This window comes from Neopelma chrysocephalum, unplaced genomic scaffold (assembly GCF_003984885.1).
Source record: "Neopelma chrysocephalum unplaced genomic scaffold, ASM398488v2 Primary Assembly neopelma1_97, whole genome shotgun sequence".
Classification (NCBI taxonomy): Eukaryota; Metazoa; Chordata; class Aves; order Passeriformes; family Pipridae; genus Neopelma; species Neopelma chrysocephalum.
Window position 1 is genome coordinate 2,813,929 of NW_020897760.1, and position 24,306 is coordinate 2,838,234.

The 24,306-nt window shown below is 45.6% G+C and overlaps 1 protein-coding gene across 2 annotated transcripts in view; it reads right to left on the reverse strand.

The window, feature by feature from the left end:
- Nucleotides 1–24,306, reverse strand: part of NEGR1 (neuronal growth regulator 1) — a 213,426-nt gene that overhangs the window by 112,820 nt on the left and 76,300 nt on the right. For both annotated transcript variants that reach the window (XM_027694428.1, XM_027694429.1), the window contains exon 2: nucleotides 127–359. In XM_027694428.1, the coding sequence (XP_027550229.1) occupies nucleotides 127–359 (233 nt within the window). The remainder of the gene's footprint in view (nucleotides 1–126; nucleotides 360–24,306) is intronic.

Below are 24,306 nucleotides of genomic sequence, written 5' to 3' on the forward strand. Positions count from 1 at the left end.
GGAAAGGAAAGGAAAGGAAAGGAAAGGAAAGGAAAGGAAAGGAAAGGGATGATGGTTCTCATCTATAAACCAGACCTTCTTCTCCTCCACCTCCTGAAAGGATGTGGAATTGGCTCACACACATACCTTGCACAGTTAGGTGCACCTGCATGGTCCTGGGGGTGTGCTGGGTCTGCACAGAGCAAGTGTAGGGCCCATCGTCGGTCACATCCACGTCCTGGATCTGCAGGCTGTACTCCCTCCTGTTGGCTGTGGCGATGGAAACCCGGGGATCCACCGACCACTTGTCACTGCCAGCAAAGATAATGCTTGACCGGTTCAGCCAGGCACCTTTAGAGGCTCCATCTTCCAAGTAACACCTGGGAAAAAAGTGAAACCATCAGGATGAAAATGTAGGAGCTGTAAAGTCCCATGCACTGCTACTGATTTTTAGACTGAACACAACTATAATATATCAGAGTTGAACCTCAAACTATGGATCAATTGTAAATTCGAAATCATCCTAAACCCAAAAGCCCATCTTACAACACAATAAACACACACATATTTTTCTGTTCTCTTCTTTCTTTCTGGTTTTCCTACTGGGAAAGGTTGGTGGAGCAGTAGCAAGAAAGTCTCAGTTATTTCTGACTGGGCTGAATCAGCCCTCTCTCCTCCAGCCCTGGCCCGTGAGCATCAGGAGCACAATGTGCTCCCATGAAAAATACTGCCCTGTTCCTAAGGCACAACCACCTCCTGCTTGCTTAGTGAGGGAACCAAGAGACTTCTTCCACCAAAATATATAAGGACACTGTAGAATCCAAACCATTTTTTTTCTCTTTTCAGAGAGTTCATGGAATCACAGAATTAGGGAATTGTTTGGACTGAAGGAACCTTAAAGCTCATCCAGTTCCACCCCCTGTCATGGGCAGGGACACCTTCCACTAGACCAGGTTGCTCCAAGCCCCGTCCAACCTGGCCTTGAACATTCCAGGGATGTGGAACTGTTGTCCCTCCCAACCCAAACCAGTCTGGGATATGATTCTCTGAAAACCAGTAAAGCCCAGCAGTGGCTGGAAAGAGAGGGGATAAAAGGACAGGGAGAACATGTGGAGAGAGCTTTATTTCCTGAGCTGATGGAGAGACTGAGCCAGTCTGCAGCAAGGTTAAGGATATTTAATGAGGAATCAACACCCACTGCACACTGTACTCCAGGTTTCCATGAAGAAGATGGCACCCAGCATGTGGGAAAAGGCAGAGATGGAGTCATGGCAGAGAAAAACCTTGATGGACTCGGGTTTGAGAGTAGGAATCTGCAAATCCAGGAGTAATCTGAGAATGATGCTGTAGGACTGGGAAATCTGCATTTCTTTCCATAAATTTAAGGAACTGTGGAGAATGAATGAGGCAGATTTTAGGCTCACCACCATGCCCACATTGGGAACGCAGGCTTTAAAATGACTTTAAAGGCTGAAGGAAGGTAATAAGGAAGGTAATACAAAGTGCAACAGACTAATGGGACATTTTTATTTGATAAAGAGGTTTTCACATAAAGGAAATCCAGCAGAAGAAAGGAATGCAATGGAGCTCATCTCTTTGATGAAACATTAAAATAGCACAACTATAGAAACTGGGAGGGGAAAAATGGTGATTTTGTGGCTTAAGCATCTGGCAGTATTGTTTAAGGGAAAAATGACATTCCTTTTAGGAATAAGAAACTAGAAACATGAGGCTGAAATTCTTCAGAAATGAATCATAAGAATAACCATTCATTTAATTAATGATCTCAACATTAAATCTGAAAGGGTTCTCAGAGAAGATACAACATGGGATAAAAAATCCCCGTTTGTATAGCACAGAATTGGGATGTCATTGGCGAGTGTCACTTTGAGGCTGAAGAGCACAGCAGATACCTCTGAATTCCTGCAGGAGGAATTCTGTAGGGTCTGGTCTCATTCAGAGAAGGCAAGGAGCCACTTTCAAAGTCTTATGAACATTTTCAAATCGATTCTAATCAACAGCAGAGTGGGGAGAAGCAGAGAAAGCTCTAATTCAATGATGTTTTTCTACACCTGTTTCTCTTCTGCTGCTGTCTCTGCAGAGCTGGATCCAGTCAATTACAGCAAATCTGAGAACCTGGGCTGGTGGAAGGTGTCCCTGCCCATGGCAAGGGGTGCAATGGGATGATCTGTGAGGTCCTTTCCAATCCAGGCCTTTCTATGATTCCGTGATTGTCCAGGCTGTGATGAAGCATGTGGTGGTATGTGAGAACATCTGTTTCAAACTAAACATTATCTCCAAATAAGGTGCTTTGCAAACAGATTAAATATTTCACCTCAGACAGGCTCCTTCAACAGCCCAAAGCTCTCCTCTCTTCACTTATTCAAACCCCATCCGTGTTCCCTCAGGCTGTGGGAGTGAAGTGATTTGGAAATGCTGCAGAATTTGGCTGGAATGTTTTGCACAGAATGGCTTTCAGATCCAGCAGCAGCCAGTGTGCTGTATTTTCCCACCATGCACGTGGGATGCGATGGATAAAGTGCATATTTACTCCATGGAAGCAGCAATCAAATGATTCATCTCAGAAATGTTTTCTAATCTAACAAATTTAATCCCTTGCAGTTTGCAAATCACTTTTCAGTTCCGAAAACACAGTTATTCCCTAAAACTGTTCCACAGGCAGCTCTGAGACCATGTCCCCCCATGTGAATCCCTGGCCAGCAGAGGCCATGCTGTAGTTACTGCTGGGGAGCAGAAATAAGAACAATTAAGGATTTGCCCCCTTTAAATGATGGCTTGGCTCTTCACCCCCATACCTTTAAAATCTCCTGTGAAAGAGCAGCTTTTAACATATGGTTTGTGTGACATAACCAAATGATTGGACGTGGATGAACAATTGCAAAGAATTAACACTGAGATCAATAAAAACACCAACCCCAGGCAATTCCATGGGATCTGAGCAGCACACATGGACTCTGTGACACCCCAGTCACCTTCATACCTAAGATCTGCCCGTCTCTGTGCTCCTCATTGCTCACAGGGTTCACCACTGGACAAACAGCTTCATTTTAACTAAGAACACTGGGTTTTATACTATTTTTTAAGCTGCAGATAAGAAATGATAACTCTGTATTATTTTCTGTGTACCAACATGAACACGGCATGGAGCTGTGTCAGGAGAGGTCTAAGCTGGATATCAGGAAAAGGTTCTTCCCCTCGAGGGTGGCTGGGCACTGAACAGGCTCCCCAGGGCAGTGGTCACAGCACCAAGGCTGACAGAGCTCAAGGAGTGTTTGGACAATGCTCTCAGAGACAGGGATTGTTGGGGTGTCCTGTGCAGGGCCAGGAGCTGGACTGAATGATCCCTGTGGGTCTCTTCCAAGTCAGGATATTCCATAATTCTATGATATCTGGAAACACATTGGCTCTTCTGACTGAAACCCTGCAATGGTGCAGCTCCTACAAGAAGATGGGGTGTGGAGCAATCTGGTCTGGTGGAAGGTGTCCCTGCCCATGGCAGGGGGTTGGAATGAGATGAGATTACAGTCCCCTCTGACCCAAACCATTATGGGATTCTATGAACTGCCTGCTCCACAGACACACTGTCCATGTCCAGGCCCCTCGGACTGGGGGATCAGAGCACACTTGGTGACAACCCCCTCATGAGTGAGGACTGGGGAGGAAAGGCAGCTGTGAAGAGGCAAGAACCCTTCAGAGCAACCCAGTGAGGAGTTCAGGGTCCCCAGCTGTGTGGATCCTGACTGCATCTTGCCATGCAGCCTGGGCAGTGAGATGCCCACATTCAGTGCCTGGAGTGCAGCTGCACAGAGCTGCCCAAAGTCCTCCCTGAGAACCTCTAGTTCCTTAAGGGAGCAGCAGGAAAGATGAGCAAAATGTGTTACAAACCCTAAAACAGGAATGGTTAAGTGAAGATTTAATAAAACCCTCAAATTTGGGTTTGTGCTCTGGAGCAATTTGCCCATTTGATCTTCCAAACCCCTCAGGGAGCTCAAACTCGAGTTTTCAGCCAACACGAGACATGAGGCTGAGCAGAGCTTCGATTTCATGGGAAGCTCCGAGGAGCTGGCAGCCTTCCAGTGCAATCCCCCGGGATGAGGCTGAGCCTCAAGCCAAGAGCCCAACTCCTCTTCATCTCCTGGTTGTGAGTGCCATAAATTCATTAATAATGGTCCCAGATCAAGGCACACACAAGGTCTGCGGGATCCCAGCACTGAAGGCCCACAGTGACAGGGCCAGGACTGTGGGACCTGGGGTCCATCACTGCCTGTCACAGGGAAAAAACTCAAGCCAAAGAATGCTGAGGTTTAATAAAGTCCAAGATTAAAACACTTCCTCTGGTAATCTATGGGAAATAATTTATTTAAAAGCAAATATCAGTGGCCTTCCCTCTCTTCTCCCTTTCCCTCTCTTCCCCCTTTCCTCTCTTTCCTTGAATTCTGTTTGTTTTTAAAGTCATGACAGCATTTCCTGCAAAGCAATTTTTGAAATCTATGCATAGGACTAATTATTTTTAGCAGTTAATAATTACACTGTAGCACAATTAAAGTAAGCATAACAATCATTAAATGAAAGTAACTTTTGCTCTTTTACCTTTATATGGTTTGGAAAACTATTGATGAAACCAGAGCTGAACTAAGAAGAGAATTCTTCTATTTTTAAACTTGGAAGATTGGAAAAAAATACAATTTATTTTTTAACTGATGATTGTAATCAGAAATTCCCTACTCAACAAGCATAAAAAATAGATTTTAATGTTAACTGTCATACACGGCTGAGGGTACTTTATTATTTTTCCAATCATTATTAATGGGGATGATCTTCTGTAATTTGTAAGTACAGAAAAATTGAGTCTCACCCAGCTTCCTTCAAGTTTTTAATTCTCTTTTTTTTACACCTCCCTCTTTCCCAGCTCTCTAGTCTATTATTTCCCCATAATTAAAACAGAGACCTATTAATCTCTGTAAAAAACAGTTCTTTGCAGTTGCTTAATTAAAGCAGCACATGGGCTCTGTCTCCAGGAGCCCTCGCAGTGCACCAGGGCCGGGGCTCCCAGGTGGCAGCCCCTGAAGGACAATGCATGGAAATGCACGTGGAGCCTTCCCACATTCCATAGAGCACAGGAATGCGGGACACTTGTCCATCTCCAAATAGCCTTTGATTCCCTCTGGTTTAAGGATAGTGCTTCTGGATAGTGCTTGGGCAGTGTTTAACAGGAAAATAATCTTAGAATCCCAGAGTGGTTTGGGTTGGGAAGGACCTTAAAGCTCACCTAGTTCCACCCCCTCCCATGGGCAGGGACACCTTCCACTAGACCAGGTTGCTCCAGGCCCCAGCCACATGGCCTTGGACACTTTCAGGGATGGGGCAGCTACAGCTTATCTGGGCAACCTGTGCCAGGACCTCACCACCCACACAGGGAAGAATTTCTTCCTAATATTCCAATATCTAACCCTGCCCTCTGGCAGTGGGAAGCCATTCTCCCTTGTCCTGTCCCTCTAAGCCCTTGTAAATCCTTCACTCAGTAGGACCAAATGCCGCCATTTTCCTCACCCATTATCCTCACCCATTTTATTCACTCCTTGTGCAATTCCTTATTTGACCTGGATTGCCAAACTAAAAGGACAAGTAAGTTAAAAACTGTCTCATAAATTTGTAGGTAAATTCAACTCACACAACCCTCTCATTTCACCCACCAGTCCCAGGGGCCTCCATTTGGTGCTCCCTCCCCAGGTGGGACGTTGGAGCACCAGGAGCTGTGGGAAATGGCCAGGAAATGCCATTCAGGAGCCACTGCCCTGCCCAGCTGCAGAATCCTTCAAAATACCTCTCTGGCTGAGAGGACACACCAGTGACATTCTGTGAGATGCCTCCTCCATAAATCACATCCCCTCAATGTCAGGACGCATATTCCAGGTGGGAACATGACTCATTTCTGTGAAGGCTGTGTCTCTAAAACCAGCAATGCTATTGCAGTTCAGGTTAAAAGTTCCATCTCATTTACACAAATCCTGGAATCCTTTCTTCTCCCTGGAAGCCAGGAAGAATTTGACTTGAAAACGTGTCTGTTTTTATGTAATGGGTGCTCTGGGTGCTGGAGGAGCTGCCTGACGCCCACGAGGGATGGCAGCAGCCCCTTTCATCACCCTGCAGTGGGCGATTGTTCACCAAAGCAGATGTGAAGAGTTTTTATTGCTTACTACAGCAGCTTTTTTTTTTTTTATCCAGCAAAATTGGATTTGGCACTGAGTTACAGTCGCTTCCCCCAGAACATGGAAAACCTCTGTGAAAAATAGTGAATTCCTTCTGCTTTAGAGGAGACTGTCTTTGAGCTGAGCAGTGAGAAAAGAGAGAAACACAAGGGTTGGGGCCTGCCTAGAAAAACATCCCCAAGCTCAGAACATAAAATGAGACATCCAAGCCCCAGAAACAGAAAATCACACCAGAAATCTGCTAAGAACCTTTGCAAAAGTTTTTTTACGGATCATCCAATAAATGTCTTCTCCATGTTTTCCATAGATTCTTACAAATCCTATCCTAGAAGTTTGTTATGCTAAAGGAATTTCTCTAAACATTAAAAATAGGTGTGATTATAGTTGATCACAGAAATCTGGAATGGTTTGGGTTGGCAGGACCTTAAAGCTCATCCAGTCCCTCTGCCATGGGCAGGGACACCTTCTACTATCCCAGGTTGCTCCAAGCCCTGCCCAACCTGGCCTTGAACACTTCCAGGGATGAGGCAGCCACAGCTTCTCTGGGCAACCTGTGCCAGGGCCTCACTACTCTCACAGGGAAGCATTTGTCCCTAATCTCCAATCTTACCCTGCTCTCCTTCAGTTTGAAGACACTTATTTTTGTGACCCTTTTACTTCTGTGATCAAAATCAGCTTTTCCGTGTCTGCTGTAGGTCAAAGCCTGGAACTCTTCACAGAAACTTGCACAGCTGATCATTATCATCACAGTTTTTAACTTTATTTACAGAACAGTCCAGTCCATCAGGGAGCTGATGCATTGATGGTCGAGGTCGGGACTGGTGCCCACTGAGCCCCAGCTGCATCTGCACCCCAAGCTCGAGGTGTCCCCAGCACAGCTGCACCCCCAGCTCAGGGTATCCAGAGTGTAAAGATGCTGAAGCTCCAATCTCGCCTTTTCCTCAGGTAATTTAACCTGTGCTCTTCACTGCCAGGCCTGAAAGAGTGGACACATGGACTGGGAGGTCACTTGGGGAGGAGACTTGACCAGTGCTCGGCTGCAGCCACTGGCATGAAACAATCCCTGAAGTGAGGAAGTATTGAACATGGCAGAGGAGTCACTCCAGGAAGGAGGGAAGGTGAGAGACCTGGGACTAAAGAGTTTCAAAATCTTAAGTCTTAGGAAGATGGGTTTTTTCCTCCCCAAGAAGTAACACTATTTATTGGTGAAATGCAAATATCACATTTTCCTGCAGAGGGAGAGAGGGAGACTGTTCCCTCCTGAGTGGGACTGAAATCCAAAACCCACACAGGCACTCCCTGGAAAGGCTGGAAAAAAGGAGTTATGTAAAACGGGGAAGACAAGCTGATGTTCTACAGCAGAGTGTAAAAGCAGAACCCCAAGCTCTGTCTCAGAGCAGCCAAAACAGACCAAAAATCAATAATTAGCTTTGCTTTGCCTGGAATTCCCACTGTATGCCCAAGTCCTCAGATCTCCCTTTAAAATGCCTTCTGCTCAGAGGGTGGTGGCAGCGCTTGACTGGGATGGGGAGAGGTTTCTTTACATGAGTGCACACTTTTCCAGCTCCACTTGCCCTCTCCTGCTTCCAGAAATATGAAACCCACTGGGAATTCTGCTCTTCTGCATGTCTGAAATGACACCAGGTGAGTGGGTATTGAGGAGAAGTGGCACTAATGGATCCAATATGGATTTCAGAGCTCTCTGTCCATGCAGGCACTGGCTGACAGCAAATACCCCTGAACTTTGAAGCATTTCCTGTAGGTCCTGCAAACACCACGGGCTCTGCTTTGGTCCCCTCTGAGCCCCTCTGTCCTGCCACCTCTGTGCCTGTCCTGGCCCCACCACCCCACTGTATCCACCCCAGTACCTGCTCCCACCACCCCTGCACACGCCTGGCACCAAACCCTTCCTCCTTCCTCCCACCCTGGTCTCAGTTTTCCTTCTTGCAAGACCCAACGTCTCATTATTCTCTCTCTTTCCCTGTCAGTAGTGGGCAGAGCTCTGATCAAACACTGAAGTGTTCCCAGCACAGACGAGCCTGGTTCCTTTGTTCTCTCCTCCATGTCCTTCTGCTTTTTAAGCAGATTTGGTACCAAATCTCTTTTTAGAGTAAGTTTTCTCGTCAGGTTCAAAAGATGCAGCATCTCTCCTATGGAGGATGGAGAGGATCCAAAGTCTGGCTCCTGCCAAGCATCAGGAAGAAGATCATAGAAACATGGAATCATTAAGGTTGGAGAAGACTTCCAAGATCATCAAGATACCACAGGAGACCGGTCCCTGTGCTGCTGTTGTGGCATTGGAAAGCCACCCAGGGAGGATTCTTCCAGGAGAACCTTCTTTGTTCTTATCAGCATCTTATGAGAGCATGACCAGGCTTCCAGCCTCACCTTGTCCTGTCACAGCCTCTGCTCCAAGGCATCTTCAGGCAAAGAGCAAACTATTCACAGAATCATTAAATCTGGAAAAAATCTCAAGGACCATCAAGTACAACACTCAAACCAGTATCACAGCTACGTTCACCACTAACCCATGTTCTCAAGTGCCACAGACACAGGTTTTTTCAACGCTTCCAGGGATGGGGACTCCACCACTGCCCTGGGCAGCCTGTGCCAGGGCTGGAGAACCCTTTCTGTGAAGAAATTTTCCTTAATACCCAACCTAAACCTTCCCTGGCTCTGAGAGCCAAGGGGCTAAGGATGCAATAGGATCTCCTTCCCTTCCAAGCTGAACAGACAGGACATGCCTGGGACATCTTGCCCTGTGTTTCCATCAAAGATCTCATTTAATACGATAACTCATTTAACACCATATCAATGCACTAATTCGTAATCCCCTCCTCTAAATAAAGACATTCTTCCACACTCACTACTCTCGATTCCCTGAGACTCTCAGCTGCCAATAACACTCCTTTGTGAAACAGCAGCTCAGAACTGGAGATCTGCAATCTTAGGGAAAACTCAGGATAATTCTAAAAATATTTGCTGATCCATGGACTTTTCCAAAAGGAGCGGACAACAGGATGAGCTTTTTATCTGGCAAACTGCCTGAAACAAATGGGGCAATGTGCTACCTGAGTTTCCATGAGTAATTAGCATAATTAACCTCCCTGCTCTGCTCCTCTACCACCTCCACCCCTCTAGAGAACTGGTGTAGAGTTCATTAACCAGGAGCACTCAGATTTCCTGCACCGTAGATGCCAGGGACCTACCCAGCTGCAGATGAGACAGGACATGGTGGAAAGAAACCAGGACAAAACACTGGGAGAGAAAGAACCTTCACCTCCTCCTCCTCCAGGCAGAGCAGTGACAGAAGCTGCTGCCCCCTGGGCTCCCAGAATTTCTCAGTATTCCTGCTCTTCCACATTTTCTCCCTGAAAAGGCTTTTTTCCCTATCAAAGCTTAATGAAAAAAAACTTCCAAGTGAAAACAGGTTGGAGTTTACAATTTCCTCATAATAATATCTACACTGTGAGTGGGGAGGACACAGGGTGGGAGATAACTACATGCTGTGCCATGTCCTTTATGGGATCAGCATTGACCTGGGACTCTTCTCTGAGCAGGTAATACCAACCCTGCCCCCCAGGTTGGTTTAAGTAAAATAATAGAGTTAATGACAGAAGCAGAACTACCCAGAGAGGTGTAATTCATCACCGAGTGTTCCATGCCATTATCTTAAAAACATACAGTGTAGTAATCACTTGAAGTAGTGATAACACATAATTGTATGCTTCTCATAAATTATAGGTGAATGGGAGTTGCAGCTAATGAGAGTCAAATAACAGCTCAGGAGCTGCAGTGATTACAGCAGATGTGGTGATGAATGCATTTATTATTGGGCTATTGCAAACCTTTTTATAGCAGAGACAGCTCGTTTATAAATAAATAATGGGCCACAGAGGTACCCACGTCTGACCAAAACAGCCCCATCCTCAGCCTGCAGCTTCACCAGTCTCTGGTGCAGAAAGGCTTCAAAGCTGGGGGAAAACAAACCAAAAGAGTAAAACCCCACCCAAACTCCTGCATCCATGGGTGTCACACACTGGTGTGCCAGCACTTGCAAAGGATGTGCTGCTGGAGCCTTCTCAACAGAAATCCAAACTTCTGTATGGTTTCTCTTGGAAAAGCATCCCAGCAGGTCCAGCCAAGACTGTCCAGCCCTGCCATGACCCTGCCCTGGGCAGTGCTGGGGAAGGGCTATGCTGGATTTGGGGCAAACCCAGGAAAACTCTGTTCAAACTGTAATTTTAAATCCTGTCCTTCTCTGCAATGCCCACCATCAGGAAATGCTTTTATTTGCCAACAAAACCCAGTAATATGCCCCTGGGACGACTTCTTCCTCCCCAGGGTAGGAGGACTGATGGCAGAGGAGCGAAGGTGGCACTGACAGCACTGTGGGATCTCCATGAGCCCTGTTTTGGCATGCTCCTCTCCCCCCACAGCCACCCAGCACAAACCAGTAACCACTGGGGATGACAGAACCGATGGAGAAAGGCCAGACCTGCCCTTGCTGGTGTGATGAGTGTTCTCAGTGATGGCCATCCAGGTGTAGCCTCCTGCTCCCTGTAGAAGTGTTCCATGAAAAGCAATTGCTCTGAGCCCCGAATGTTGAACAAGTGAAAATCAAACAAAAATGATTCCTGACTGGGGAGCACAAAGCAAACACTCCTCAGTCAAAGGGCACCAAGAGTGGGGGTCCAGGGCTGAGTCCCAGCACAGTCTGCATTGCTCAGGCCCCCGGGGCCCCCTCTGTCCTGGGACACTGTTGTCACCAGGGTCACTGAGGGCTCTGCACAGGCTGATGTCAGTGTGATTCTCCTTCAGTCACAGAATCATGAAATATCCTCAGTTGGAAGGGACCCACAAGGATCATGAGTCCAACTCCTGGCCCTGCACAGGACACCCCAACAATCCCACCCTGTCCCTGAGAGCATTGTCCAAACACTCCTTGAGCTCTGGCAGACTTGGTGCTGTGACCACTGCCCTGGGGAGCCTGTTCAGTGCCCAACCACCCTCTGGGGCAATATCTAGTCCTGGAGCTGCTCACTTGGACCCACCAGGGCAGCAGGTCAGTGCCATGGGTTAGCATTGCTGCATTTGAAAGAATTTGAGTACTTTCTTGCTTTTTTAAATTGAGAAATTATGTTAAAACTTATAAAAAAAAGCAAAATGAAAACATTCTGGAATTCTGTTACCCATGTTGGTGTTTTTTACAAATACCACGTTTCCTTGCAGCAGTTCCTCAGCCCAGCAGTGTGAGGTGTGTGACCAGCTCTGCTGCTTTTCCAACACAATGAAAAACAAGCCAAAAGGCAGATCACGAGAAGCATCCCATTTCCCTGAAGTTTCTGCCATTACCTCAGACCCAGATTTAGTTCCTGCTCGAAACCCAGAATGATCTATGACAGATCTTTGCTCTTTGTCAGGCAGAACAGATTCCACAGAAGTGTCCCCCAAAGCAGGCAGTATATAATAATGTATTTCAGAAAGTGCTGCTGGCAGACAAGGCCATTTCAACAATTCCATTTTTGTCAAAATATTTCAGAAACAATCTTCATCCCTCTGTGGAATGAAAACAAAATTTCAACATACCAAAGGCTTCTAGGAAATAGAATTCTTCGTCCAAACTAATGACTAAATGACTCCATCTGTCTCACTTCTACCAGGGCTGATTCATTTATCATGTGTTTATCTCCTGGAATATTTACTTTGTTGATACACCACTATTTGGAATATTAGGGATAAATAATAAAAGAAGGCAAATTTAATTGTGCTGCAGTCCTTTGCTATAATGAATCATTCAGCAGAATCACAATGATCTCTTGATTTACAGGATGAAGAGCTAGTTGTGGATGGATGATGTAAATACAGGGATTTGGCACAGATGGCTCAGGTTGTGTTTGCTAGCACCAGCCAGATTTTTGGATGAACCCCACAGCTGTTTGCTCCATATTATTACATTATTAATAATACTATTGCACATCTCCCTGGGGGGAGATCTCGGTGTGAAGCAGCCCCTCGGGGCACCCCAGAAGTGCAGCACTGAAGAGGGGTCACGGGAGGCTGGTGCCATCCTTCCCCTGCCAGAACTTCTCCTCACGCTGTTTGGACAGGGCTGGTGCAGCCAGAAAACGAGAACACTTCAGCAAGACAGGATTTCACCCCAAATCCACAACAACCTCGGCTACAGAGAGTGAAACCCCATCTGAGCAGTCAGTGCCCGATGCCAACATGCAGGGTCAGGTCCTGGGGTTGGTGGTGCCTGTATCTTACAGCACAGTCCTGGACCAGCTTTAATCATTTCATAAACCACACAACAGCCCACACTGGCAGGAACCTCGAGAGGTCACTTGGTCCAGCATTTTGTGGAAAAGGGAACTTGGATGGGGAATTTCAGTTCCCTCTGGAATTAAATGTATCTGTTGTTGGGTGACAAAAATGGCATTTCTCAGCACAGGGTTTTTGGGAGAAACCAGCTGAGAGGAAGGATAAACAACCCAACCAAACAAACATTCCCTGACTGACTATCCAAACAAGCACTGACTGATTGCTTTCCCAGTACACATTCCCTGACTGCCCAAACAAACTTTCACTGATTGCCCAAACTTTCACTGATTGCCTTCCCAGTCAGTCAGTGACTGACCACATACACAAACCCTCACTGAGCACTTACATAAACCCTCACTGACCTCCCAACAAACACCCACTGACTGCCCAACACCCACTGACTGCCCAAACAAACTTCCATTGACTGCCTGTGTGTAACTATTTTTATAATTCCTGGGAAATCCATCTGAGCCTCTTGAGTCTCCTCACAGAGACTTCCCTTCCTCGACTGCTCCAAGGCACAGTTTGATGTAACCTGACAACATTTGCATAACCCATGTGCACCAGGGAACTGCTCTGCAGACATTTCCTTTAACACATCACCTATAAACAGCTTTTTAATAGTAACAACTAGTGGGAATTCTTTTTTTCTTTTCCCTTTATGTTTTCCCTTTGAAGAAAACATACCCAGCCTCCTTATTTGTGTTCAAAATATGTTGGCTGTTCATTTTACTTGTAAAAGAAAAGGAAAGACAGAAGCACATCTTTGAAAGTTAACAATTTCCCATCAGAACAAATAGACTTTTATAAACTCTATCAATTATTGATTACCTCTGTATGAGGTGTATTAAGAAGCTGAGTTTGGTAACAACAGGTGGGAATAATGCACTGGAATCACACTGGAAAACACACAACATACATTAAAATTCATACTTAGGGAGAATATCTGCATCTTTGTATGATTTTAGATTAAATCACAGAATGGTTTGGATTGGGAGGGACCTTAAAGCTCATCTTGTTCCACCCCCTGCCATGGGCAAGGACACCTTCTATTATCCCAGGCTGCTCCAAGCCCTGTCCAACCTAGCCTTGAACACTTCCAGGGATGGGGCAGCCACAGCTTCTCTGGGCAATCTGTGCCAGTAACAACGTTTTACTCTGCAGTTTTGACAAGTAAAATAATTGTTGGCCAGAGAATGAACAAGCACGTATTTATTGTATAAATAGCTACATGAATAGTATTGAAAGTATTTAAAATCCCACTGGGCATTTTTCTCCCATGGAGGATGAAAGCTGGTCCCTCCCAGGTGATGTGAGCATTTGCATTCCCCAGTATTGGGAGGTGCTTGGATTGTACAGGGAAAATCCACAATAAATAATCTGAATGGATGGCTGGATAATTGCACCTCCTGTTCTACCCACTCCACTCCAGACAGCGTGATGCCAAACAACACAAAATGATCTGCTGTACGTTGCTGTGTCACTGCTTTATAAATCCCAATCATTATGGGGGTATGTGTGTATAAAGTGATAACTAACCCTGCAACTCTGTCACTGTGTGTTCTGTACATCCATCACTATAAAACCATTATATAGAAACAGAGTGACTCATACTCCTGCCCAGAAAGGTGTTTAAATTAAGGCTAAAACCAAGTACAGCTGACTACAGGAATATCTTGAGGAAGATGGGGAAGCACTTACTGAACACTCACAAGGGTAGTGACAGGGTGTGTTTGATGCCCTGGGCTGTGCCTTCCCTCCCCACCACCAGCATCACTCAATGCTTTCCCTAGGGAAATCCCACGGGGAATTATCGCCCTGCTCCAGCCTTGCAGCCCTGAGCAGCTCAGCAGCCACACGCTGTGCTGTGCACACTGACTGTCAGCGAGGGAGCAGCCAGCAAAACCAGGTCAGGCTGGAAGGGAAGGGAAGGCAGTTGGTAATCGGGATTTCGTGTTTGCAAAGCCTGCTGGCCTCTAACCCCCCACCCTGCTCTGTCCCTGCTGTTCTCTGACCCCTATCCCTGATGGCTCCTATCCCTGTTCCTGCTGTCCTCCAACCTGTGTTCCTGCTGGCCTCTCCCCCCTTCTTCCTGCTGGCCTCTAATCCCCCACCCTGCTCTATTCCTGCTCTTCTCTCACCTCCTGTCCCTGCTGTACTCCAGCCCCCCCGACCTGCTCTGTTCCTGCTGAGCTGGAACATCTCGGAGGAAAAAAAGGAATACTGCTCTGAAAAGAACTGTACAGCAACACCATCTTGTTTAATTATTCATCCCACATGTCCAGACCTAGCTATTTATCAGTGTTTATTTAAATTAATGGAAAAATATGCTTCCCTCTCCAATTCCCTTAGCAGGCAGAGCTGGGCTGCACCCTCAGTTTTGCTCAGTGCCAGGGTGTTCCAGCCCTGCCAAGCACAGAACCAGGTCCTGTTCCCTTTAGTAAATGGAAATGGAAGAATTCCACTGATTCCCAGAGGGAAGCTGAATCCAGAGTGCTGGGAGAGACGAGAAATCAAACAAACCAACCCCAAACCTGACCATATTTTAAGCAGAAATAATTGAAACTGCAGGTGGAACCTCGTCGTGACATTTGCAAAGAGTGACTTCATTAAAACCTACTCCATTCCCCAGGATTGCTAATCCACCTTTCCTGCTCCCTCCCAGACAAATACTCCAAATGCTCTTGCCAGGAGCTTAGCGGTGTTCCAGCTGCTCACCCGCTTTGAGCCGTTTTTAGATTTCTGGGTCTCCTCTTTTTTCTTGGTTTCATTCAGGCAGAGCTGGGAGAGATGAGACAGGAATACTGAGACAGAGCCATTGAGGAATTTATGTCCTGGGGCACACATGGCTGTGGGAGAAGCACCGACATTATTCCCACATCACAGTTTAACTGCTACCAGCCTTGGATCAGCTCATGATTTTGCTTTGACTGGAACTGAATAGGAACAAAGATTTTACCCTTTTATAAGCAATATATTATCACAGAATCATGGAATGGTTTGGGTTGAGCTTAAAGCTCATCCCATTCCATCCCCCTGCCATGGGCAGGGATACTTTCCACTATCCTAGGTTGCTCCAAGCACCATCCAACCCGGCCTTGGACACTTCCAGGGATGGAGTAGCTACAGCTTTTCTGGGAAATCTGTGCCAGTAATAATGCTTTACTCTTCTATACTCAGACCATAGAATAAAAAACTAGGGAAAACAGATGGATCCCTGCCAGCGATAGCACGTCTCCCTGTGCCCTGGCACTGTGAGTGGAACTGCTGCTGAGAGCACCGGCAATCAATAACCGGTTTTAAGCAATTATTCCAAGAACAGGTGGAATGTAGTCAATTCAGGAACTGGGCTGGGATGGCTGGGAAACATTTGCTATACATATTTCAGTATTTAAAAAAACTCAAACATTTGAACCTCCTCATAAATAGAACGAATCAGAGCAAGGTTATTAATCTGTGAGAGCCATGTACAACTGAGATTAATCAGCTTGTCCTCCTAAGCAGTGTCTGCAACTCCAAAATAAAAACCATTCCCAGAGAGAACACACACAAGCAGTCACCGCTTTTCCCTATCTTAAAATCCCCTCTTCATCACACATTGTAAAATACAACTTCCTTTTCAAGTCAAAGAGGCAAGATCAGTCATTTAGTCTGATTTATAGCAGGGGAGGGATAATTAGCTGGAATTTACTGGCTTAGCAGGAGTGAAGGATCAGAGTAGCAAGTGGGGAGAGGTCTCTGACACTGCCCCAGAGCTGAGGGGTGTTAGGACACCCAGAGAGATGTAAGCCAGAGACAGAGGCTGTGCTGGGCATGGCACTGCACCATTCCCTGGGGAAAATCATCCTTTTTTTTCCCAAACAGGGTGAGTTTGCCTGTGCTGAGATCCAAGCTCCCCCAGCCCACCTGCCACCTCTGTTTAAAAAGCTGAAGCTTTAAAAGCTGCCACAATTATGTTCAAACTCCTGCAAGACTGAAAAATGCAGGCAGTCAACCCCAAAATGTGGAACATTTCATTCCTAAAAGAATAAGAAAATACCAAGAAAATGGACCAGACCCACTTATTTCTACCATATACAAAATCTATCTTCCCTATCAGCCCAACAGCCCCTCCAAACCCACGTGCTGGAAGGGAGGGAGGTGTGAGTGTTGGTGGGACGCTGAGAGTAAACTGACACATATTGTGGGACTCCAGTGGCTGGGGCTGATCAGGCAGAGTTCCATTCTCAATTCCAAGGGATGGAATCACTTGTGGAAAGAGAGAGTATTGGATCCACATAATTTTTAACAGTGTTTGGCCTTTGCTGGTTTTGTTCGTAGAAGATCCAGAATTTATGCACATAATTGCCCATAAATTACATATTTGCAGAGCATTGTAAAAAATTACGGCCCAGCTTTTCAGTGCTACACACACTCAGCTCCAATTAACTCCTGTGACGGTCCTGGGTTTGTGTGCAGGGAAAAATTGGACTTAATTATTTTGTGTATCTTTAATACAGATTCTGTTGGGGTGTTGATGGCCATCCACGCACTGCAGAGTGATGGAAACACGACTTCCTGTACCACCACAGATGCCTGATTGCACATTTATCCAGAATGGACATCTCAGGGAAATGACCTAATAATTTTGCTGCACGGACTTACTGCAATATCACATGTTAATTGCCAGAGAGAGCTGAAAATAGATCTTAAAATAGGATGTAGGTAGAGAGCCCTGGGGAGAAGAGCGATGAAAGCTTCAGTCCGTGATCTGGCTGTGTTCAAGGGAAAAAAGCAGCAGATGAGTTGCAGGTACAAGTAGCAGATGGGGAAGAGGAAAACTGGAGTTATATGGCAGTACATCTCCCATCCGTCTGATCAGTGCTGGCTGCTGCTTAAGGGCTAAGTATCGTCCCACCTGTGTCCACCTGGGAATAGCTGCACGGAGGGGTGGGGAACACCCAGCGTGGCTGCAGAGGGGGCTAATGCAGAAAATAATAGTTAATAAAGAATATATCGCGGTGCTGAGAGAGTGTCAGGAGGAGCAGAGACTGGAATTGCTGCAGGTGGAGAACCTTATCCCACCATGGTCCCTCAGGGCCCTGCGGGGCTGCAGTGCCAGGGGGATGGAGAACGGGCACTGGGACATGGCCTGACACACACAGAGCTGCCAGAACCTGCCAGAGAGGTGGGCAGCCCCAAACAGCTGCAGGATTTACAGTAGCCATGTTTATAAGAGTTGTATTTCTAACCAAAAAATGTTCTTTCTCATTGAAAGCAGCCAATAAAAAAAATCCAGCCCTTCCACAACCTACTCACAGCACTTGTCTCTCTGCTCTCCCATCCCAGTTGACACCAGCCGCATTATTGCCACTACTGGAATCTGAACTGGGGGCTCTGAACCAGCACAACAAAGGCCCCTTTAAGGAGAAAGGAGAAGAGAATTGGAGTGACCTAATTGTGGCCTCCAGGACCTGAAGGGAGCCTACAGGAAAGGTGGAGAGGGACTTTGGACAAGGGCCTGGAGGGACAGGACAAGGGGGAATGGCTTCCCACTGCCAGGGCAGGGATGGATGGGATATTGGGAAAAAATTCTCCCTGTGAGGGTGGTGAGGCCCTGGCACAGGTTGCCCAGAGAAGCTGTGGCTGCCCCATCCCTGGAAGTGACCAAGGCCAAGTTGGACGGGGCTTGGAGCAACCTGGGATAGTGGAATGTGTTCCTGCCCGTAGCAGAGTGTGGGACTGGATAAGCTTTAAGGTCCCTTCCAATCCCAACCAGTCTGTGACTGTGAAAATGGCACTAAATCAGCTGTCGAGCTCCCAGCCCAAGTATTCCCTCACTAATATTCCCTACATTTTCTCAAGTAACCTTGGCTTAATTATGTTCATATTTTCTGTCCAGAAATTTAATTTCTTGCAGTTCTTTAGTCATGTGTCAACATCTCTAAAATTCCTACAATATTTATTCTCCTTCTCTACATAACCTTGTCAATCTTAATTATAGCTTAGGGTAGGCAAACAGAATTGGCTGCGTGGCTCCAGATGAGCTGTCCCATTGTTCAATATGTTGCTGGAATATATTCCATCCTTCCAATGCTCCAAAGCAGTTTAAGTGCTGTTGCACACTGTGCAGAGTCATTTGAGCTCTCAGCCCCATTTATTTATTTCAATTGCAACCTATAAAACATAAGATAACACATTTCCAAGATTCTAGCTGCCCTTGACAAATAATTAAAAATGCAATTCCCCAAATTCTCAAGGAGCACCAGCACATAAAAAACTTTCCTCTGCATAAAACCTCACAAATGTCAAAGTCCTTCACCTGAGCTGTCACACAACTTTACTCCCTCCTGTCTCTCATTTCCACTAAAGCAACTCTTACTGCCTTGCTCACAAATTAAACGCCCTATCAAGGCAAAGGGGGTAATAGATTTTCCACTTCCAGAAGTTTTCTGTGGAGAGCTCTGCAGTTCACAATTTAAACTGGTTTTGAAGGCAAGTCCCTGGGCCCACCAGGTTTGGCAGCTTCTTGGCTGAGACCCACCCAACTCCTCAGGCAGCTGCTCCCAGTGCTCCAAACCAGGAAGAGCCGCTGCCTCTGCCAGTGCTCCAAACAAAACCCCCTGTGCTGTGTGGGAGCTCATCCCACTCTGGCCTGTCCTACCCTGGCATTTCTGGATGGAGTTGGTGGTCCCTGCAGCACTTCCAAGCTCGCCAGGCCTTGCTGTCACCACTTCATTTTGGAAGTCTGCTAAGGACAGCACAAATCTTGCTTTGAAACACCAAACCCGTTGCTCCTTGACAGCAACCTGCCACTGCTGAGTGCACCCCTCGGGTACAGAGAAATGAATCAGAATTTAGACATCCAAGGTGCTTCAGGATTTAAAAATCCCAGTTGTGGTGGTTCCCTAGGGAATAAGGGAGCACATACTAGTGAATATTTAACAGGTGTTGAAGTGCTTTGAGTTTGCAGCAAGTATTTGACAGTTGCAAACAAATTTTATAGAGACTAATCAAGGGAATTAGGAGAATATCTGAGAGGCTCCTGCACTGACAAAATCCAACCACCAGGTGACGGCGTGGCTGGAAAACTTTCTATTACTTTAAAGGCTTGAAAGACTTGATTCCTAAGGGAATGGTTCTATATAAATCATATTTGCATAATGCAGGCTGGGAAGTGGGGCTGGAGCACTTTCATCTCATTTTCATGAAGTAACTCAGATGAGCAAGAAGCTCCTATTCCTGAATAGAGATATTTCAGAAAAATTAAGGAAAAAATGATGTCTTAGTTCAAGCTTCCCTAAGGCAGCTTCAAGTGCAGAAATATGGACTTATTTAGCAAAATTATGAAGGTTGAATTTTACACATACTGTGGTACTGGTAATTACTGAGGATTTGCTCAGAGCTCAGGCTCTTGCTCCCCCTCTAAATTCTAGGATATGAATGGGGGAAAAAAGCCTGTTTCCTCAGTAATTAATCTTTTCCCATAGGGATGAAAAATAGATGAATCGTTGTCCACATAAATTCTCAGCTCCTGTTCTAAAGCCTTTTGTTAAAACATAGTAGAGAAATTCCCATCTCTGCAGTCAGGAACAGGTTTGTAGAACTCCTGCTGCTGGGACTCTGAGCTCACCCACTGCTGGTGTCCTGTGTGAACACCAGACATGTGATATCCCAGAATCACAAAATCCCAGAATGGTTTGGGCTGGGAGGGACCTTAAAGTCCATCTCATTCCATGGGCAGGGACATCTTCCATGGACTTCCATTCCATTGCTCCAAGCCCCAGAGTCCCTCTCCATTCTCCTGGAGGCCCTTTAGGCACTGGAAGGCTGCAATAAGGTCACCTCAGAGCCTTCTCTTCTCCAAGTTGAACAATCCCAATTCTCTCAGCCTTTCCATGATTTCAAAGGAATATACACTGGGGAATTTGAACGGAAGGTGACGTTCACCAGTGCTCCCTCATGAGCCAGAAATGATGCTGACAGATTGGGTTATTTTCATAATAAATGTATCTTTTCACAAGCAAGACAAGAAATGGCATCATTCTACCCCAGTGCTCTCAGACCAAACTCGTAACCACTTCTCCTGATTTCCTGGAGCCCTCTCCGTGGTGGAGTCTGACAGGACCGGATCACACACAGCAGCCGTTCTGCTCTGCCTCCTGCAATATCGATTTTTACAACAAGCTCTGTAAATATCAATATTTTTGTACTTGGAGGAGACAAGAAGCAGCCAGTGAAATGTACCCTGCCAGCCAAACACGGGTCAGTCTGCAGAGAGCCAAGACAAGCTTAATGAGAAAGTAGAACAGACAAGTAAAAAAGAGCTTGGGAAGAGAAAATCAGACATGAAGGAGAGGGGAACTCGAGTGAAATGGAGGAAAGGTGGGCAGAGAAGCTGCAAACACATGCTGGGGACATGCCAAGCCTGGGAGAGAAATAGATAAGATAGAGAAAGCAAAGAATGGGAGGGAGAGCCACCAGGACTGGAGCAGACTGTTGAGTTTTCTCATTTTTTGGTTATTTTCACCATATTTGCCTGCCTGTGACAAAGTGTCCACGTTGGTCTCACTAAGTAACACTTTGTGATTCTGTAGGATTAAAAATTCCTGCAGAGTTGAAGAAATTGGTGTCATGTGGGATTTATGTAATGGTTGCCCTTTATTCCACTGGATATGGAGGAGTCATCTTTGTAGACTCATAGAATCTCTGGAGTGGGAAGGCACCCACAAGGATCATCCAAGTCTTCCCAAACCTGGCCCAGACGTGGCTCCAGTGCAAGTCAACTGCCCAATGTCTCGCTGTACAAAGTGAGAATTAAAGAGGAGGGGTCAGGACAGGAGCCACAGTGACCCTGCCCTGCAGTGGAGTGAGTGCTTCTCAGGGAGGCTCAAGAGGTCCCAGGACCTCCTGAACCCCTGACAGGCAGAAAGGTGCTGCACCATTCCCACACCCCAGCCTTGAAATGTGCCCCTACAGCCCAGACTGGTCATATGCACATGGATGACTTCTCTCTTGGTTAGGCATCAGGAAACTAGAGAACAATCCTCCTGGTTCAGGAGAGGTAGCCCAGGGAAGGAGGCAAAGTTCAGATCTATGGATATTATTAGTATTTCCTTCATGTTTCTTCTTAGCTGTATTTTCAATAATTCCTCTCCAAAATGGCTATAACAGAGAGCTACAGGTAAAACTACATTTTATTATTATTTTCTCATGCCAAACATCATCAAAATTAGCAACTATTGTACAGCTGACGTGAGGGAGGTTTGAGGCACAATTACTCCCTGCATGCTTTTAATCTGGTTTATGTTGTTAGGTACGTTGCTCATTAAACATTGCATGAAGTGGAAATTCAGATGGAAAATGCTGTAGAATGCCAAATTCTGAAGATTTCCTGTAATTTTGACTCAAATTAAATAGATTTACTCTGAGGAACTACTGTTTCTTCAGAGAAACTAAGTCCAAGAATAGAAAAAAACCTGCCTGTTGAAGCCCTACAGCCTTTCGGAGACTCAGATTTTACAACTCGTAGAAAGAAAGCTGCCAAAAATGGGAATTCTCCTGTTTTCCAAAGTCCCACAAGTTGCTGAAATCCAACCCATGAAACAGAGTTTATTTAAAGAAAGACTAATACTGTTCCAGTTAAACTCAAAACTATTCTTTATGTGTTCTTGGCACAATAGTCCACATCAAACTGCTCCAGGCCCACTCTATGAGCATTCCCTCACCTGACTCTATATCTTTCCTAGTTTTCTTTAAGAATAATTTTTATGTGCCAAAAATGATATGAATTAAGAACTTTTAAATAAAAATGCAACAGTCTTCCAAAGTGAACTGATAAAAGCTCCTTTTTTTAGAAGAAAATATACCTCAACCAGGTGTGCCATTATTAGATCTGCCATTAATTATGCCATTTTTAGAATTTAAACCTTTTTCCAGCTACCTCACACATATTTGAAATAAAATATTCAAATACATTCAGTGTCTAATAAAAGGGTAAATTCAGCCATGGAACAGATTTCCATTTTCCTAATGCTTTTTGGCACTTGCTGCTGTCCAGTTACATTAATCTGTAAAAATGTTTCTACACTTATCAGCCCCCAAGTCTATGCCAAACCAAATGTGAATTTATAATTCTGAGTAAATAAGTCCTACACATAAACCCCCTGAAGAACTAATAATATGTAATAGAAAGTTTATATATTTTAAATGCTTATTATCACAACACTGTGCTCAAAATATGATATATCAGGGGAAAAAAGGAGCTTTTAAGGTAGATTCTTGACAAGACTAATAGCTTGTGTTTTTTTCCTGTGATACACATGATTTTGACATAGAAAAGTCGAGGACATTTCAGACACATTATGCATTTTGACACTAAGTAACTAGCAATTAGCTGAAGTGCATAATTGCATCTTAATGCAGCAAAGGAGAAAATAACAAAAAAGGCTGGGGAAAAGGGTGATACAGCTGGGGCTTCATGAGAGTTAAATCCACTAAGTGCCACTTCTACTTGTCCTTTGAACACTTTCAGGGACGGCAACTCCACCGCTGCCCTGGGAGACCCTTCTAATGCCTGACCACACTTTCAGGGAAGAAATTTTCGCTGATGTCCAACCTGAACCTCCCCTGGCACAACTTGTGTCCATTTCCCGTGGTCCTATCCAGCCAGTGCAGGGAGTAAAGTTCTTCCTCTGCTTGTGAACAAGGGAAAAACATGGAAATGTGACCTGTCTTAGAAAAGGATTCTCCAGTGTGGTTCACTCTGGCAGCAAAGGTGAGGTTTGGTCATACCCAGTGTGTTGGTTCCCACTCCCAGTCTGCTCAGCAGTGGCCAGGCCACCCATCACTGCTGGCCAGGTAACACCTCAGTTGGCCGGGACACATCCCCAGGGAGGAATAAGAATAAATATGGGAATGCTTACGTATGATTAGTCCTAGTCTAGTGGAAGGTGTCCCTGCCCATGGCAGGGGGTGGAATGGGATGAACGTTGAGGTCCCTTCCAACTCAAACCATTCTGGAGTTCTGTGATAGGAAGAAATTATGTTATAAAGTGCAGTGATGGAAGTGTTACTAAGATAGATCCATGGAATGAAACATCTTATAAAGTTGTTGTGGCTTTGAGAAATAAAAAGTGGAAATGTAAGAAAACAAGAAACATTCTCAGTGGTGTAAATCCTCCAGTGGAGTTGGTGCTGCTCCTCCATGCTCAGCTGGGACCTGCAGAACATTCCCAGCTGGGCTTTGTGGGCATTGATAGCCAAAAACTATAAGAACCAACCCTTTACAAACCCTACAAGGTTGGTATTAGCATCAGAAAAGCTCTGCCCTTTAGGCTGCAAATGTGATGCAAATATGTGCCAGCATCTCGCCTCTAATTTCTGGCATAATTATTCTATGTTAGGAAAGATGCTAATTTGAATGTCCATTTCGAGCACTGATCAGATTGATGCCACTGTTGGAATTCAATTATCTTCTTAGGCTTTCAGCAACCCAAGGCAGTGTGTGTGTCTAATGTGGCATCAACATTTGTTTGGATGCCGAGATCATCAGAGGAGACAATAAAATGAATCTTTTTTAAAAAGCGCTGCCTTAAAACAGTTCTGTTTGCTCCATCTGTTTTACCAGGGACATTGGAGAACTACGCACTCCTCTGCCTCGATTTCCCATCACCAAAGTACCATCCACTGAGCCCACATCCTTGGCTCTGCAGCCAGGCACAGTCCGGGGAGAGCCACTGTCGGCCCAGCAACGCCCTGACTGGTGCCTTCAGCACAGCCAGAAGTGGAGTGG